Source organism: Pelophylax lessonae, assembly GCF_965119305.1.
Source record: "Pelophylax lessonae genome assembly, chromosome: 7".
NCBI lineage: Eukaryota > Metazoa > Chordata > Amphibia > Anura > Ranidae > Pelophylax > Pelophylax lessonae.
Genome location: NC_138774.1, coordinates 61,220,748 through 61,240,882, shown reverse-complemented (window position 1 = coordinate 61,240,882; position 20,135 = coordinate 61,220,748). Strand labels below are relative to the sequence as shown.

At 43.4% G+C, this 20,135-nt stretch overlaps 1 protein-coding gene across 1 annotated transcript in view; it reads left to right on the top strand.

The window, feature by feature from the left end:
• The window catches only part of LOC309560035 (complement factor B-like), a 126,163-nt gene that overhangs the window by 35,768 nt on the left and 70,260 nt on the right, over positions 1 to 20,135 (top strand). The window contains exons 3-4 of the mRNA XM_082263538.1: positions 9,213 to 9,398; positions 18,248 to 18,421. Of these exons, the coding sequence (XP_082119664.1) occupies positions 9,213 to 9,398; positions 18,248 to 18,421 (360 nt within the window). The remainder of the gene's footprint in view (positions 1 to 9,212; positions 9,399 to 18,247; positions 18,422 to 20,135) is intronic.

Genomic DNA, 20,135 nt, shown 5'->3' with positions numbered 1-20,135 from the left:
TCACTGCCCGTCCTCTCCTGTGCTCTGGTAATGTGTGTCCCCTACTATGCTTTGTAACTGCCTGTCTCCTCCTATGCTTTGTTACTGCCTGCCCCCGCCTATGCTTTATTGCTGCCTGTACCCTCTTATGCTTTTACTGCCTGTCTCCTCCTATGTTTTGTTACTGCCTGTCTCCTTGTATGCATTGTAACTGCCTGTCCCCTCCTATGTTTTGTTACTACCTGCCCCCGTCTATGCTTTGTTACCACCTGTCACCTCCTATGCCTTGTTACTGTCTGCCCCCACCTATGCTTTGTTACTGCCTGCCCCCACCCATGCCTTATTACTGCCTGTCCCCATCTATGCCTTGTTACTGCCTGCAGGCAGTAACAAGGCATAGATGGGGACAGGCAGTTTGCATGTCCCCTGTGCTTCCGTTGCTGCTTGCTACCCTCCTGTGCTGTGTCACTGCCTGTCCCCTTCTATGCTTTGTCACTGCCTGTCCCCTCTTGTGCTTTGCTACTGTGTGTCCCCTCCTGTGCTGTGTCACTACCTGTCCTCTCCTGTGCTTTGGTAATGTGTGTCGCCTCTTATGCTTTGTTACTGCCCGTCCCCCCTATGCGTTGTTACTGCCTGTCCACTCCTGTGCCTGTCCCCTCCTATGCTTGTTACTGCCTGTCTGCTCCTTTTCCCTTCCTATGTTTTGTTACTACCTGACTCCAATGCTTTGTTACTGCCTGTCCCCACCTATGCTTTACCGCATGTAACCTTCTATGCCTTGTTACTGCATGTCCCCTCGTATGCTTTGTTACTGCCTGTCCCTCCCCCCCCCCCCCCCCTATGCTTTTTACTGCCTGTCTGCTCCTGTGCCTGTCCCTTCTTATGCTTTGTTACTTCCTGTGTCCTCCTATGCTTTGTTACTTCCTGTGTCCTCCTATGCTTTGTTACTACCTGTCTCCTCCTATGCTTTGTTACTACCTGTCTCCTCCTATGCTTTGTTACTACCTGTCCCCTCCTATGCTTTTGTAGCACTGCCCCCTAGAGAGCTGCTGAGACTTTCACTTCCTTGGGTCCCCTAGGTTACCATTAGCAACTGACAGTAGATAAACGGCAGTAACAGTTCTTGGCTCAGACAATAATCAGTCCAGGGGATTTGTTTTTTTTTTTTTTGTGTGTTTTTATTTAGAACTGGGATGGGAGAAATGATGAGTGGGATACTGCCACTATAAACTATGCACAAACTTGAGGACAACGATCTGTAGTGTGCGGCAATACCACTGCTTCACCTTGCCACAGAAGTGAAGATAAATAGACTGTTCCTGTTTGAATATTCTCTTCAGGGTAAACAACTTGACACCCCCTTTTACTATCACTGCCTGTGTGCTGACACCCGTCCGCTGACTCTAGCCACTGGAGTGGTCCCCTTCCTAAGCAGACCCTTTGGCAAGCTCCCCTGTACTTACAGACAGTGTTTTTCCAGAGTTGCTCTGCCTTCCCCTCCATAGTCAGTTGAACTGGATCTCTGGGTTCAGCCACACTGCTGGCTCACTAGGCCAATTGCCTGTGACCACCTTCTTCATCAAATAGGAGAAGAGACAGCCATCACCCTTCTCCTGGGACCTCTCTCCCTGCCCAAAGACACCCTGTCACATGTGCCCATGGCTTTTATAAAATATCCCAGGATGCATCACTCTCTGAACCAACCCACTGGGACAGTTACAAAGCCTGTGCGCCACTGGCTGGGTTTCCTCCACTGTCCAACAAGTGTATTTGTGTCCTGCAACAATATTGCCTCTTTTGCTGTGTCAAGTCTGATACACACAGTGCCAAACTCCCTGGCCAATTTTTTGAACAACTGGTGTGATAGACCAGTGGCCCCCCCAATACCACATATTGAAGTGGGGTGTTATTTTTTCTAAGAGTGTATTTTAGTCCTGCAAACATGTGGCCTCTTTTGCTGTGTTAATTCTGCTACACACAGTGACAACAGTTAGTGGCTAATTATTTGTAGAACTGGTGTAATAAACCTGTGGCCCCCCAATACCACAGATTGAAGCGGGTGTTATCTGAGTATACTTTCCTAACTGTATTTGTGTCCTGCAACAATATTGCCTCTTTTGCTGTGTTAACTCTGATACACACAGTGCCAAACTCCCTGGCCATTTTTTTTAACAACTGGTGTGATAAACCAGTGGCCCCCCAATACCACATATTGAAGTGGGGTGTTATCTGAGTATACTTTTATAAGTGTATTTGTGTCCTGCAACAATATTGCCTCTTTTGCTGTGTCAAGTCTGATACATACAGTGCCAAACTTCCTGACCAATTTTTTGAACAACTGGTGTGATAAACCAGTGGCCCCCCAATACCACATATTGAAGTGGGGTGTTTTTTGAGTATACTTCCATAAGTGTATTTGTGTCCTGCAACAATATTGCCTATTTTGCTGTGTCAACTCTGATACACACAGTGCCAAACTCCCTGGCCAATTTTTTGAACAACTGGTGTGATAAACCAGTGCCCCCCCAATACCACATATTGAAGTGGGGTGTTATCTGAGTATACTTTTATAAGTGTATTTGTGTCCTGCAACAATATTGCCTCTTTTGCTGTGTTACCTCTGATACACACAGTGCCAAACTCCCTGGCCAATTTTTTGAACAACTGGTGTGATAAACCAGTGGCCCCCAATACCACATATTGAAGTGGGGTGTTATTTAACATTATAATTTTCTAAGAGTGTATTTTAGTCCTGCAAATATTTGGCCTATTTTGCTGTGTTAACTCTGCTACACACAGTGACAACAGTTACTGGCCAATTATTTGTAGAACTGGTGTAATAAACCCATGGCCCCCCAATACCACAGATTGAAGCGGGGTGTTATCTGAGTATACTTTCCTAAGTGTATTTGTATCCTGCAACAATATTGCCTCTTTTGCTGTGTCAAGTCTGATACACACAGTGCCAAACTCCCTGGCCAATATTTTGAACAACTGGTGTGATAAACCAGTGGCCCCCCAATACCACATATTGAAGTGGGTGTTATCTGAGTATACTTTTACAAGTGTATTTGTGTCCTGCAACAATATTGTCTCTTTTGCTGTGTCAAGTCTGATACACACAGTGCCAAACTTCCTGGCCAATTTTTTGAACAACTGGTGTGATAAACCAGTGGCCCCCCAATACCACATATTGAAGTGGGGGGTTATCTGTGTATACTTTCATAAGTGTATTTGTGTCCTGCAACAATATTGCCTATTTTGCTGTGTTAACTCTGATACACACAGTGCCACGCCTCCCCTGCTGACACGTTTCCTCCAATAGGGCTTCAACATCTCCCACTCTCAGTTGAAGCCCTATTGGAGGAAACGCATCAGCAGGGGAGGCGTGCCGTCACGACTTCACTCGCAGTCCGTGCTGCAGCCGGACCTGAGTTGCTTTTGAAATTTCTCTGCTCCGAGTCTTTCATTCAACGCTCATTGTTCACCGTATACATGAAAGTGCAATTCTTTATGCAAATAAACATCACCAAAAGGTAATGCACCATCAGTCTCCTTTATACATTTTATGTTAATCGGAGAAACACCGCAGTGATTCAGAGCTAACCGCCATCATTAGAGGGAGAAGGGAACTACGCTCCGGCTTCAGATCATTATCAGCCATTGTCGAGCCTGTTTCCTTTCCATATCTGGTAAGAGGCGTAATTTGTCTTTTTGCACCGGTGTTTGTGAACGTTTGGAGGGGGATTATATCAGGGTATACAAGTTACACCAGCGAGAATATACTCACCGCACTTACCTTTGATCCGCCGGGTAAGGAGGAATTTCACCAGGTGGAGGGACATTCCATTCACTTTTGTGTTGGCCTTTTGGCTTGGACTTTCACATTTTTATTTTTACATATATATTTTTATATATACACATTTTCATATATTCATTTTTTTACGTTTGTATATCAATTCACACTTTGTGGGAAGTTTTTCTTCATGTGTATTAACATTGGATTTATTGTATCACATTAAGTTGCTTTCATTATTGGTAAATGCACTTTGAATTATCACTTTTAACTCCCTACCAGTTATAGATAATACCTGTTTTCTTTTGAAAGTTTTATTTCATTTTACATCACTTTAGTGGTTCAATCACTTATTGAATAAGCGCACCATTAATTTTTCAATATTGCCTCTTTTGCTGTGTTAACTCTGATACACACAGTGCCAAACTCCCTGGCCAATTTTTTGAACAACTGGTGTGATAAACCAGTGGCCCCCCAATACCACATATTGAAGTGGGGTGTTATCTGAGTATACTTTTACAAGTGTATTTGTGTCCTGCAACAATATTGCCTCTTTTGCTGCGTTAAGTCTGATACACACAGTGCCAAACTCACTGGCCAATTTTTTGAACAACTGGTGTGATAAACCAGTGGCCCCCCAATACCACATTTTGAAGTGGGGTATTATTTAACATTATACTTTTCTAAGAGCGTATTTTAGTCCTGCAAAAAGTTGGCCTCTTTTGCTGTGTTAACTGTGCTAAACACAGTGACAAAAGTTACTGGGCAATTATTTGTAGAACTGGTGTGATAAAACTGTGGCCCCCAAATATCACATATTGAAGTGTGGTGTTATTTAACAGTATACTTTTCTAAGATTGTATTTTAGTCCTGCAAAAATTTGGACTCTTTTGCTGTGTTAACTGTGCTACACACAGTGACAACAGTTACTGGCCAGTTATTTGTAGAACTGGGTTGATAAACCTGTGGCCCCCCAATACCACAGATTGAAGCAGGGTGTTATATACCTTTTTCCAGATATACTGTGATTCTTTAGAGACTTTTGTCACAGGGTAATTTAAAAACATGACAGGCAGAGGAAGAGGCAGACACTTACGCAGGGGTGGTAGGATTAGGGCAGGAGCAGTAGGCCGGAGCCAAAGTGTGAAGTTTCAGAAGGCGCACTCGATTACGTCAAAGGACGCACCAGACTTGGTTGAGTGGCTCACTCAGCCTTCCTCTTCTGCACCCTCCTCATCCTCTCTATCTGCACCCTCTTCACTCTCTGCTGTGTGGTAGGGGTGGTAGGGGTAGGGCAGGAGCAGTAGGACGAAGCAGAAGAGGACATGGAGGAGGAGGTGGAGTAGCCAGATGTGGCAGAACCGGCACCAGCTTTTTGGAGACGTGGTGGCAAAACAAGCTGCAACACCGAACCCTGTCCTGCATCCTTCCCAGCTGCCAGCAGAGTTACCCAGTGCGCCGTGAACAAAATGTAACGTCCCTGTCCATGCCTGCTGGACCAAGAGTCAGCAGCAATGTGCACTTTCCTGCTGACCGCTTTGTCCAACGAGGCCAAAAAGAAAAGAAAGGACCTGCCACTGTGGTGCAGCACATTTCACAAATTCATGAAAGGGAGACGAGTCTACTAGATGATAAGGCAGCAATTGTAATGCTAGCAATTTGGCCAAGATAGCATTAAGACACTGAGCATGTGTATGGCCGGGACAGTATTTCTTTCTACGGTTCAGTAACTGGGGTAGTGAAATTTGCCTGCTGCTCAAATGTGTTCTGGCCATGCTTGATTCGCTTCGACAGATGTTGCAAACAGCAACGCTGTGGACTACTGCACATGTGCAGAAAAAAGCCCACACTAATGAACTTTTGGGAGTCCGCATGGAGTTTGCAGAACCCTGCACCTGTGGAGCTCTGTGCTGTGACGCAATAGGTTGGCTACTGCTATGGCGGCCCCTGGAGCACATCCTGCCACGTTGGAGTTGTGCATCCTCCCCCCTCCTCCTCCTCCTCCTTCTCCAGCCTGTCAGGCACTCAATCACAGTCAGTGACCTCATCATTCCCTCCCTCCTCGTCACTGGAGCTAACTTGGCCATATGCTTCAGCTGTGGCAACATGACTGCTGGTTTCTTGTCCGTAATTGTGACCTCCTCTCTCACGTTATTCCCTTCATCAATCTTCGAACCAAAATCACAGCTTTCAAATTGCTGTGCGTCCTCCAGCAGCATGTCACTGATGGTGGGGCCACAGAAGGAGTAGCTGTGGAGAAGGAGCCTGTGGAACAGGCCGCTTTGGCAACTGTGGTAGAAGGCAAACTACTGTGAGCGTGGGTGTCAGAGGACGAGGACGGCCTATTGATCTACTCCACCAACTCTTCCACATGTTGTGGCTAAATAACACGGGCAGCACTGGAAATAATGGACGGCGTGCCCCGCCTGCAGAGGATGCACTATGTCGACTGTGACCACCACTTTTTACAATAGACACAGAGGCTGCTTGCCCTCTTTTCGTGGCCTGTGAGGATCTGCCTCTCCTTGTTGGCCTTTCAGACATGATGTTGATAGAGATCAATATAGGGTATACACAACTGACCGATAGATACTCAATGACCTGATATGATGTATTCAATAGCCCTATATATAGATAGAGATGTGATGGGAATAGGGTATACTCAAGTGAACGATTAAAATACTATAACTATCACCTGATATGATGTAATCACTAGCCCTATATATAGATAAAGATGTGGTGGGGTATACAGTATACGCAATGACCTGATATGATGTAATTAATAGTCCTATATATAGATAGAGATCTATGTAGTGTATATGGTCTATGGTATGCACTACTGATTATACTTCTCACTACCTGATCTCTGAACTTGTAAAAAGCACAAATCTCTCTCCCTCCCTACACTGCTAGGAATGTCTCAATGCACTGTCTGACAAACTGCAAAAAAAGCTATTCTCGCCCTGCCTCAAACACATTCCTCTCTTTGTCTCCTCGCCCGTACAATCACACTACACGCTGCGGCTGCGCGAACAGCCTTTATGTAGTGTGGGGCGTGAACTTGGCCCCTGAGCCATGATTGGCTAAAGGCAGCCTGCCTTTTGTCCAATCATGGCAGAGATCATTTGATTGGCCAAACCATCAGGTCAGGGTGCATTCTTTGGCCGATCACATAATGTGCTGTGCGCGCAGTGCATTATGGGATCTCAAATTTCCCATGAAGAAACACATTTGTTCATCATTCGATGAACGATCGATGTTCGAGTCAAACTTAGCTTCGACTTGAACTCAAAGCTCATCCCTAGTTACTACCGGTCTCCTCCTATGCTTTGTTACTACCTGCCCCTGCCTATGCTTTGTTAGCATCTGTCCCCTTTTATGCCTTATTACTGCTTGTCCCCTGTCTGCAACCACCTATGCTTTGTTACTGTCTGCACCCTCCTATACTTTGTTACTGCCTGTCTCCTCCTATGCTTTGTTACTGCCTGCACCCACCTATGCTTTTTACTGCCTCTCCTCTCCTTTGCCTTATTACTGCCTGTCTCCTCCTATGTTTTGCTCCTGCCCACTCCTGTGCTGTGACATTGATTGTCTCTCCTCTCCAGTGCTGTCTAAATGCCTGTCCCTTTTTTGTAACAACTGTGAGAATTCTTGAGGCATTCCCACAGCAAATATTTTAGCAATAGACCCCAAAACTTTGCACTACTTTTAATTTTTTTGCCCATTGGCACACTGTTAAATATAATGAGATATGTGTGTGTGTGTGTGTGTGTCAGGGGCGGATCCAGAGTCTAATCTCGGGAGGGGCACTGTCATTTTTATTTTTTTTACTAGTAATGGCGGCAATTTTTAGCGGGACTGCGACATTGCAGCAGACAGATCGGACCCCTAACTGACATTTTTGGGAGGACCAGTGACATTACAACAGTAATCAGTGCTAAAAATATGCACTGTCACTGTAATAATGACACTGGCAGGGAAGGCGTTTACCCAGGGGCGATCAAAGGGTTAAGTGTGAGCCTGGGGGGTGCTTTCTAACTGTGGGGGTGGGCTTGTAATACCAACACAGAGACCTGTGTTCCTAAATAGGAGGAACACAGGAGCTCTGCAGTGATTCCTGAGACAACAACGGTCTGCTGCGTTTTCAACTGCAGACCGTCGTTCTCTCTTCACAGGGAGCGATTGCAGGTGCCCGGCGCCAATCACGGCTGCTGGCCCTGTGCCTCCGCTTCCCCGCTGGCAAGTGGGCGCGCGCGCCCCCAGGATCACTCCTGCACACCACCGTACAGGTACGATGATTTGCGAGAACCTGCCGCCATATAACTGTGGCGGCTGGTCGGCAGGTGGTTAAAACAGTGACAATGTTTTAAAGTGTTCCATGTATCCCCATGCCTGCATGCCATTTATTTGTATTCCGACACATGGCTGTGCAGTGTCCTGATATGACACGCTGGTGCAGGTCCATGAAAGCACCCTGCATGCACACCAGGAAGCATGACATATTGGCACACAGTGGCTGTGTGTCTCAGTAGAAAAAAATGGGATGCTGGCACAAGGATAAATGCAACACTTTATGCATCCTAAAGCCATTAAATGACAGCCCTGCATGTTATACTCATGTCTGCAGCACACACTGTGTAAAGGAGGCAGGAAGATTATTTTCACTGTCAGTCTATATCATCATTATCATCATGACTATCACACAATACAGGTGCTGTGGCTCAATGCATCTGTACTGTGTGATTATCATGATGATGATGATGATGATGATAGCATTTAGCTGCTGTATAATTCCTCATGATGGCTGGCCAGCAGCAAGGACATGGCATAGGTGAAGGGGGATGGGTGTGTCACTGTACCTTTTTGGAGACAAATGAATTAATTGCAGTCTAGACGTTTTCCTTACTGCCCCTGTCTGCTATGAAGATCTGTCCCTCTCAGTGTGTTCACACACACAGACGCACGCTGCTGTGTCTCAGGCTTCCCCCTCAGCCTGAGCCCGCCCTCTCCTCTCTGCACCCATTGGCTGCAGGAGTCAGGCAGTGATGAGTCTGCTGACTGATATCACTCCGCCTGGCCGGAACTTTCATTTTAATGTCGCAAAATGCGGCTCCTGGTGGTATTAATCCACCTGAGCAGGGAAATAAAAAAAAAAAAAAAACTCTCTCTATGAAACAGCATCCTGGGCCCCTCTGAACTGATGGGGCTTAGGGATTATATTTTAGGTCTCCTGGGAGCCAGGAGGCAGAAATAAAGTACCTGCAGATGCATTTATAGAATGCCTCTGTAAACTTAAACCTGGTACTATTTTTCTCGGGGGGGGCAATTGACTCGATGCCCCCCCCCTGGATCCGCCACTGGTGTGTGTATATATATATATATATATATATATATATATATATATAAAATATATTTTGCTGCTTCTTAATCTCCATAGATGTTGAGTGCCCAAAGCCAGGGATATTTGAATATGGAGAGTACATTCCCCAAGAAGAAAAATACTTTGTCGGTGATGTCCTGAATTTCCAGTGCTGGGACGGATTTAAATTGATGGGATCTGAAAACCGCACTTGTGAGGAGAATGGGAAGTGGAGTGGGAAAACAGCAATATGTGATAACCAAGGTAAGAATTTACAATAAAGGGTATAGCAAAAGGTGGTGGTAGAGAAACAACACTCTGACCCCACTGCAAATGTACTGTAACAACCACAGTAGATAAGAAGTAACATTATGGACAGTAAAGTTTTAACATATCCTTAACTCCTTTGAGCCGGCGCCTCCTGACCCTTTAAGTGATTTAGGATTTTGGGAGGTGGGGTTTAGGATCATGTGACCACCGTGATTGGCTTTTACTGCAGTCACATCATCAGAAAGCTCCCAATCGCAAGTAGTGAGCACAGTTGTACTTGCACTAACCCAGATATCAAGGATAACTTGCCAGAAACTTGTGAAAGTGTTGAATTGTAAGTCTTCTTACCTTGCAGCACATTTTCACCAGTACGTTTTACACTTGGAGAGCACTTGCAATACAAGTTCTAGTTGACATTTTTCAAATTTGTAGCAAATTTGCATGGCAAGTCTCTAGCAAGAGCAAAGTTGCAGTTGTGAATCTACAGCATAAAAATTCAGCCTCAGTGACCCCTGTGGTGGGATGACTATCGCACAAGATAACTAATCGAGAACTTGAAGCAGATGTGCAGAATGTTTACAAAGAAAGTTGATGTGGAGTCAAGTAATGCAGACTTGCTGCAATTGTGCGACAAACATGTGAAGCCTGGCAAGTCTAGCAGTAGCTTAGCAAGTCATTTTCAAAGTTGCAGCACAATTGCTTGCTATATGGGAATGCATGCAAATATGCAGCCACTCGGCACCAAGGCCTACCCACAGAGAGGCCGTATATTTGTATGTGACCGATGCCAAGGGGTTAAAGTGGAATTCCAGGCTATAGCTAACCTTAAAAATGCTCTATCAACCCTCCTAACACCTATGCTGACTAACCTGTGTGGGACAGACAAAAGTTCGAACTTGAACAATTAAAAGTGCCCATTTTAAAGGCTTTTATGCAAGTTATTAGCCCAAGTACTGCCCTGGGGGACTTCTATCAATGCAAAAAAATGTTTTAAAAAAGATTGTTTTTAAAAGAGCAATGATTTTAATGATGCTTAAAATTAAACAATAAAAATGAAAAATTCCTTTAAATATAGTGCCTGGGGGTCCCCTTAGTCTGCCTGTAAAGTGGCGCATCTGTACTATGTATAGAACCTACTGCAGCAGAACTAACATATATAAAGAAAAATAAATGACATTTAACCTCCCTGGCGGTATGATTCTTTTGGATTTTAGGTGCTGAAAGCGGTACCATTATTTTGCATGTAATTCTTGTGAATGAGCAGCCCAAACCAACTGTATACATTTATTATATATATAGATATATATATAATGTATACAGTTGGTTTGGGCTGCTCATTCACAAGAATTACGTATATATATATATATATATATATATATATATATATATATATATATACATGTATATATATATATATATATATATATATATATATATATATATATATACATATATATGTATATATATATATATGTGTATATGTATGTATATATACTGTATATATATATATATATATATATATATATATATATATATATATATATACATATATTTACATAAAAAGTACAGTAAAACTGCAGGAAAGGGCACTGGGGGGCAATGTAATGTGATTTTATTTTGAATGGTATCAGTGTGTTTGGTGTGTTTTACATTTGAATTTGCCGCCGGTTCCACCCCCCGGGGGACGTCACGTCACCGGAGACGGAAGCCGGGGCTCGCAGATGATCGGGAGAGAGCTCCGCTGCCGCACACCGCCGGGATACATCGCTGGATCCTGGAGAAAAGGTAAGTAAAACCTCTTCCAGGATCCAGCGATCTTCCTAGCGGTACCCCGAGTGTGGCTCGGGGTTACCGCTTTTGGCTCTGAAATGTAACCCCGAGTACAGGAAGGTTCCTAGGTTACCGCTAGGAAGGTTAAGGCTCTATTCACACTTGTATGACTCCAAAGTTGAGCCGACTTTGGAGTGCAACTTTGATGCGACTTTGATGCCACTTGAAGCAACTTTGGATGGGTGCAACGTGGATACAAATTTTGCTTTGACCAGTGACAATGGACAACTGTTGCACACAAGTTGCATTGTATAACACTCAGGTATGACTTTCATGCAACTTCTGAGGGTTAACATTGAAGTCTTTGGCCCTCAAGTTGAATGAAAGTCGGACCAAAGTAGAGCATGAACTCCTTTGAAGTTGCTGCAACTTTAGGTCGCGCATATATGAATGGTTATCTTAGGAAAACATGGGGAACTACTTGTCATGCAACTTTGATGTCCAAAGTTGCATGACAAGTCGCGAAGTGTGAATGGAGCCTAAAAAAAGTTTCCCTGCAAGCTTTCTTTATTTTGTAAACAACAGTTTGGGGAGCCAGTCTGTATGATGAGGCCACATTTTAGTGCACTCGGATCAAGATTAGAGATTTTTTTAATAAATTGTGGTGTCTCTTTGGCAGACTTTGGATGGAAACAAAGTTTTGCACCACAGTAAGAAAGCCCTATCTGAAGAAGCCAAATTATAGTACACGCAGGCCAAGATTAATGATTTTTTTCTGGTGTCTATTTGACAGATTTTGGATAGAAGTAACAGATGCAGCACAATTTGGCCTTGGGTGTTGGTGGTGCCTTCACACAGTAACCCTTCAGTTATCCATGGCAAATGCAGGATTGGATTCTGCTCTTAAAAATGTCCCACAGATGAAAAAAAGTTGGGGCTTTGGTGTTGGTGGTGCCTGCCTGCACCCTGTAACTCCTCACTCGTTACTCTTGGAGGGTGTAGGACTAACACTGTGATCAAAAAAAATTCAGCTCACTCGTCCATGCGTGATGATGGAGCTATGGCAGGAGTTGCTGTGAACAAGGAGGCAGAATAAGCCAATCTGGCAGCTGCTGTGGACTGCAAACTAGTGTCAGCATGGGTGATAGAGGATAAGGAGGATGAGGATGGTTTAGTAAGCCAGTCCACAACCTCTTCTGAATGCTGTGGCTGGATAGCACAGGCAAAATCACTAAACAGAGAAAAACGTGCCCTGCCTGAGGACCACGTCCACCTTTGCCTGTGGGCATACATGCTGCTGGCCCCCTCATAGTGGTGTGGGAAAATCTGCCTCTCCTTGATGGCCTCCCAGACATGATGGGGGGGCTTATTACCCAAATGTAATAGATACTGGGAAATAGGTCTCAGGCCTCCCCCAGCGGTGACCTAGTTTTCTTTGTCCAGGTGAAAATTACATCCAAAATGTTAGTTGTCACAGAACATAACGGAACAGAACTAAAAAGGAGATCTCCCAATGAGGGCACCTATTCCGGTTTTGGGTGTACTGATCCTAATGCTAATATAAATATACATTTATGTATAACGCCATAACACATGGGGGTCAATTTATAAAACATATGTCTTTCTAAGGCTAGGTGTACATGTATGAGTGTGAGGAAAGCGCACAAAATCGCATGCGTTCCTGAAGGACAGAGAAATACGCTGTCCTTTAGCAGATGCTCGTGGTGCCATTATTCGTTAATGGCACATTTACTCATCTGCAAACACCCGCCTATGGGCTGGAGTCCCACCTACAGGTGCAACTGAGCGTGCACGTACCTCTACGTATTTTCAAGTCGCATGTAGGGCAGCCCATTTTTTGCAATGGTCTGCCCAATGTGTGAGGAAGGCAGACTTTTTGGGTATTCTCAAACATCTGCCTAGTCTTAATCTTCCTTGTCCCCTTTCCCTTCCACCTTTTTTTCCTTCTGGTTTAACCCATTTAGTGCCCTTTTACCTGCCGATTGCTTCCATACACCCCTGTATGTGCTGGTCCTAAAATGGCTGCCCCCCGCAAGCCACCAATGTTTTCTGGGCCCTTTATAATGAAAAATAAAGTTTATTGATTTTTTTTTTTTTCAGAAAAAGGTAAAAAACGAGTTCTACCCAATAAACTTTTTGCTCCCGTACCCCAACATACACGAACAATAAATGAGGAAGCAAAAAATTACTGCGCTAACTAATAAGTGGAAAAGCAGCTGGCACCAATCACTAGACAAAAAAGTGACAAAGAATACAAAAAATGGGAAAAAATGTGCAGCGCTCATTTATAATACTCACCGGTGGCACCTATGCTCAAAAACATCAATTGTGATACACGTTAGAAATTTCTGGGCAAGTTGGAGTGAGAGCAATCATTTTAGACCCATTCTTCATCGTTAATGCCCAGATTAACCCACGGATCTCTCAATAAAGTCATGCACTTGTCATGCTTTTTTTCTACTACAAGGGATGTTTACATTCCTTGAAATATGAATTAAAGTAATAAAAAAAAAGAAGTAAAATAAATAAGAGAAAAAAAATTTAAAGCGCCCCATCCCTCTGTGCTCACATGCAGAAGAGAATGCAAACGTAAGTCGCGCCCGAACAGTGTTCAAACCACATACGTATGTGAGGTATCACCACAATCGTTAAAGCAAGAGCAATAATTCTAGCACTAGGACCTCCTCTGTAACTCTAAAGAGGTAACTTGTAAGCATCGCCTTTGGAGATTTTTAAGTACTGTAGTTTGTCGCCATTCCACGTGTGCGCATGTTAGGTATCTATTTACTCGGCGTAACATCATTCACATCATACAAAAAGTTAAAGTTAACTTTACCATTTTTTTTCTTTTAATAAAAGTGTATTTGCTCCAAAAAAATTGTGCTTAAAAGACCGCTGCGCAAATACAGTGTGACATAAAATATTGCAACGATTGTCATTTTATTCTGTAGGGTCTCTGCTAAAAAGAAAAAATGTATATATATATATATATATATATAATGTTTGGGTGTTCTAAGTAATTTTCTAACAAAAAATACTAATTTAACCACTTTACCTCTGACCACTGTGCCTCTACTGCGGCACAGTGGCTCGTTATCGTCCAGCGACGTAGACCTACGTCGCTGGACTCCTCCCCCTGTAGGCGGCGCTCGCGCACCGCCGGAGGCGCGCTCCCGCTGTTTTCATTCACAGCGGGAGTCGGGCCAGGAAAGGAGTCACCTCCCCCCCCCCCCACACGTTAGTAAGCACCAGGCATACATTAACCCCTCCCTCTCCAATAAAATTAACCCCTTCCCTGCCAGTGTCATTTTTACAGTAACAGTGCATATATATAGCACTGATTACTGCAGTAATGTCACTGGTACCCCCAAAAGTGTCAAAAATGTCAGTCAAGAGTCCGATCTGTCTGCCGCAATGTCGCAGTCCCACAAAAAAATCGCAGATCGCCGCCATTACTCGTTAAAAAAAAACACCAAAAACGACAGAAATCTTTCCCTTAGTTAGTAAACGCAATAACTTTTGCGCAAACCAATCAAAATACGCTTATTGTGATTTTTTTTACCAAACATAGGTAGCAGAAAACAAATTGGCCAAAAATTTTTAAAAAATTAGATTTTTACATATTTTTTGGGAGGAATTTCATATAAATAAATGTTAAAAATATTGTAATTTTTTTTAAAATAAACGCTATTTTTTTGTTTATAGCGCAAAAAGTAAAAATTGCACAGGTGATCAAATATCACGAAAAGAAAGCTCTGTTTGTGGGAAAATAAGGACGTAAATTTTGTTTGGGTACGGCGTCGCACGACCGCGCAATTGTCAGTTAAATTTGCACAGCGCCGAATCGCAAAAAGTGGCCTGGACAGCAAAATCCTCCGGTGGTAAAGTGGTTAAACTTGTAAAAAATTTCCAAAAAGCCCTGGTCAGCAAGTGGATATATTTACTCAGCACAACCTCATGTTTTATATTGTGTCAAGAAATTTGGGTAATATATTGCACTTGTTTGCCCTAAAATTTACCTTAGTGTATTTTTTTAACTGAAATATTACGTTTCATAAACCGCTGTGCTAATATTGTATAACATCAAAAATTAAAACTACCGCTATTTTATTTTCCTGAGTGTCTGTTTCAGAAAATATATAATGTTTGGTAGTTCTAATTCATCTTCATGCCTAAAAGGATTTTTTAAATGTGTGCAAAAAACGCAAAAAAAGGCTCTAGCAGTGAGAGGGATAATCATATACTTTTGGAATATGCTACCGGTGACTCTGTTGTTCCAGGAGGGTGTCCATGGACGTTGGGGTAAAGGACCAATCACAGTGACCCTTACCATGTGATCAGCTGTGTGACAACCCAGTGTCACAGAGCACATGTACACAGATAATCAGATCAATGCCCCTGATCATCAGTACAGCCCCATCAGTGTCAATCAGTGCTGCCTATAAGTGCCTCCTCATCTGTGCCCACCTATAAGTACTGCCTATCAGTGCCCACCAGTGCCACCTATCAGTGCCCACCAGTGCAGCATATCCATGCTGCCTCATCAGCGTCCATCAGTGCAACCTCATAGGTGCACATCAGTAAAGGAGAAAAAATACTTATATTGCAAAATTTTATAACCGAAACCTAAAGAAAAAACAGTTTTTAGTTAGCCAAAGTTTTTGGTCTTTTTTTGTTTGTTTAGCAAAAAATAAAAATCCCAGTGGTGATTAAATACCACCAAAAGAAAGCTCTATTTCTGTGAAAAAAAAAAGGATAATAATTTATATGGGTACAGTGTTGCATGACCGTGCAATTGTCATTCAAAGTGCGACAGCGCTGAAAGCTGAAAATTGGCCTTGGCAGGAAGGGGGTGAAAGTGCCCAGTAGGTGATTACAAGAGATGGGCCGAACAATTGATGGGGACTAGGGTCTCTTCCCCACAACCCTGGGCTGTGGTTGTAGGGGTCTGCAGGTGTGGGGCCCTAATTAGAACCTGGAAGTCCCCTTTAAGGAGGGGACCCCAAGATCCTGCCCCCCCCATGTAAACGAGTACAGGGTGCATGCACCGGCCTGTGATGTGACAAGGGAGGCGGTGCCACCATGTGATGTCGCTAGGTGTCCCCACCCTTACCCACCCTTACCCATTATAAGAACTGTCAAACAGGAGGCATACGGCGGTCGGCCGTCAATGAAGGCGGGTTATTTTTTTTGTTCTTTTTCGGGTGCAGTGGGCAGTGTGATTGACAATGGATTTACATTGGTGGACACTGTTTTTAAAAGTGGAAGTAAACTTCCTTTGCTGCCTTTTACCTATAGGTAAGCCTATAACAAGGCTTACCTATAGGAAGTGTAAATATCTCCAAGTGACATCACTGGCGCATGCGCTCTGAAGGAACGGGCAGTTACAGAGCCGGAGTCCGCGACCACCAGGAACAAGATGGGAGAGCCTGCAGCGCTGACTTCTCAGTGTGGGAAGGCTTCGTTTTAAGGTAAGCTCAACATAGGGATAAGGGGCTTTAGGGAGGGGAGGGGGCAGAGTCCCCCTGCCCCAAAGAAAACCCCCCCTATGTTGAGGGCATGTGACCGGGTTCAGTATGGTTCAGGAGGGTGGAGGGCGCTCGCTTGTCGTTAAGCCCCCCCCCCCCCCCACCCATTTCCTGCATGCTCGGATAAGGGTTTGTTATAGATTTTGGTATGGACTAGAGGGGGATCCCACATCGCTTTTTCTTTCATTTTTATTTTTTCAATAGCTAGGTGCTGGCAATTGCAGCCGAAAGTCAATGTAAATGTGATTTGACTCGTTTTTTTTCTTTAGAAATGTAATTTTTGCTGCAGAATGTTCTATATATGCTACAGATGTGCCACTTTACTGACAGACTAAGGGGACCCCCAGGCACTTTATTTAAAGGATATTTTCATTTTTATTGTTGCACTTTAAGCATCATTAAAATCACTGCTCCAGAAAAAAAAAAAATTAAAAAAATTTGCATTGATACATGTCCCCAGAGCAGTACCCGGACCCCCATACCCCTTTTATGGCCAATTACTTGCATATAAGCCTTCATAATGGGGACTCTTGATTTTTCCTGTTCTGCTCATAAAGAATATAAAGGGGTTCACAGTTCGGGTTTGAACTTTTCCCCTATTTGGAAGTTCTGCTGCAAACCGAACAGGGGGATGTTCGGCCCATCTTTACCCAACACTAGTGGTTAAAGAGACTTTGTAATAGGAAATATATTGCTAGTCCCTCCTTATCAGTTGCACACATGAGGTTCCGTTCACAAAGCTTTAACACAAAGGTAATAATCTTTATTTTAGCCATGTGACTGTATTTTTTAAATCTCATTAGATTGAAATGACTATCATTATGTATCCTTATTTTGGTTTGCTAGCCCTGTTAATTGAGGTTATAGCAAGGGTCTTAGCACACTTTATTACACACTCCTACCTGCAGCCTTTTTTTATTATGCCCCGTACACACGTTCCGATAATCGGACGATAAAACTCGCTTTCGACTTGATCGCACGATAATCTGATCGTTAGTACACAGCTTTTGACAGCCGATCACGACAGTTCATCCAACGAAATCCGAAGGGACAAACAGGAAAACGTTTGTCATACGATAGCCCCGCGAACGACAATAGTTTCATCAGTACACTATGCGTCCGCTAAAAAAATCGATCGACAAAGACCATGCATGATCAGAAACACTAAAATAGCATGGAAAAAGCCTGGCTGCCATTGTTTTTGTTTTGCACCATCGGATACGTAGCTAAGCAACCAAGAAGCTTTTCCTGAATCGTACAACAAAATCATACGGTTTGTACGCATTGTTGAATTCGATGTTAGTATCATGCAACAAAATGCGAACGATAAGTTGTCCGATTATCGGAACGTGTGTACGGGGCATTAGAGCAGTGCATACCCTCCAACATCTCCAAGACAAAAAGTACACCTTATACAGAAACGTTTTATTTTTAGTTTTATTTTTTAATCTTACATTTGAAAAATAAACTATATAAAAACAGTATTAATTTAGACCTCAAAACCTCATTGTTCTCTTTAAACAGAAGGCTACTGCCCAGACCCAGGAATCCCCATTGGGGCAACTAAAGTAGGTTTATTCTATAGGATCGATGACAGAGTGCTCTATCACTGCATGAAAGGACTGAAGATGTTTGGCTCTAAGGAGAGGGTATGTCAGGAGAACAGGAAGTGGTCAGGAACAGAACCATCCTGCAGACGTAAGATATCTGATTTACAACAATGCAAAAATAAAGAAAAAAAAATGTAAAATGTTACTATCCTTGCTTAATGTTAATCTGTCACTTAAAAAAAAAAAAAACCTTAAAGTGGTTGTAAACCCTTATACATACCCAGTGAAGTAATTGGCCTCAGGTGATTTATCTGCAGTCTTCTCCTCTCTACATCCATCCAAGGTGCAGAATTTATACAGCCAGTCTGAACTTTAAGAAAGCAGGAGACGGGAGCTGAAATTACACTCTGCATAGCTCAGTGAGAGCTGATTAGAGGAAAGGAACACACTCTCCTTCACACAGCACACGGGAACAGAGCTGATACTGTCAATCACAGGTTGTGTGCTGGTGTTCCCTCCTCTTCTTTCTCTTTGTGTCAGGAAAACCTGTCAGAAGTAACTTGTGCAGATAGAGGATAGAGGAATGAAGCAGTTGAGAGAAATGGCATATAGTGCTCTAGATCTAGAGAAGTACACACTATAGGGAGATATGCTTTGTTCATATTTTTTCAAATATTTTATTTTAACTGGAAAAAAGGCAGTTCCATGTTACCAAGTCATTAGGCTTTGGTCATATTTTATGTCTGAGGTTTACAACCACTTTAAGAACAATGAAAGCACACCTGTTCAATAGTCCAGATACATTGTTAATCCAGTAATGGTCAAAGATGCATACTGGCACATTATGCCTTGCAGGGGGAAAGCTTTTTTTTCTTTTTTTCTTTGACACTTTACTACTGCTTTAGGGGCTCTTGTGCATGGACGCCTAAAAAAGCCACATTTCGGGCTTTTATTTGTTTTACTGATCAACAGGTAATTGCAGCTTATTTTTTTTATTGGGTGTGTAAACTTTTACTGCATATAGATTGGTAAAAAATAAAGTCAGTATTTTTGCACATACACACATATACTTGCAAATATGCATATGTACACATGCATGTCACACTCTCTTGATTAAAAAAGTTAGAAGACTTTTTAGGTGTGTGTACACACATGTGCTTTATGGCCCATCCTTGCATTATTAGGCCCCTTTCACACGAGCGCCTTCATTGCACAGAATTTGCTTGCTCAGCGGGGGATCGCTCCACTGATCCCACTGAACAGGCTGGTGACCGCTCCTTCTCTGCTCACTGTACAGAGCGGAGACAGACACAGTCTTACTCTCCCCTATGGGGAAATTAGAGGAAAATGGACCACCTGTCAGTTTTCATCCGACCTGATTCAGATGGATGGAAAATAGGACCACCATCCCTCTGGAGTTTGTGGATCAGATTGGATAGCAGCAGATGTCAGTGGACATGTCACGGCTGACATCCGCCGTGACAATAGGGGTGTAAGATCCTGGCACTCTCAGTGCCTTTCTATCATCTCACTTCCGGGTTGCGTTCCACCACTCAGGTAGGTGGAACGCATATAAGGTGTGTATTCCTTTAACAGTGATGACGTCATCATCAGGCGCCGCACTGAGCGGCTATTTCAACTGACGGTCTGCACTCACACATGGTTCGTGCAACCGCTCCTGATAGATGCCTAACCTGACGCTGCCGAATCTTACAGTGACATACCCCATACCTGGATTGACCGGAGCTCCGCTACCTTGTCCTATACTTGCTTACTTCTCGCTATTGATAAGTACCCCACAGGGGACCCCCTCTTATCAACAACGCTTGCTATCTAATACCTGCAGTATTGAACTGTTACTA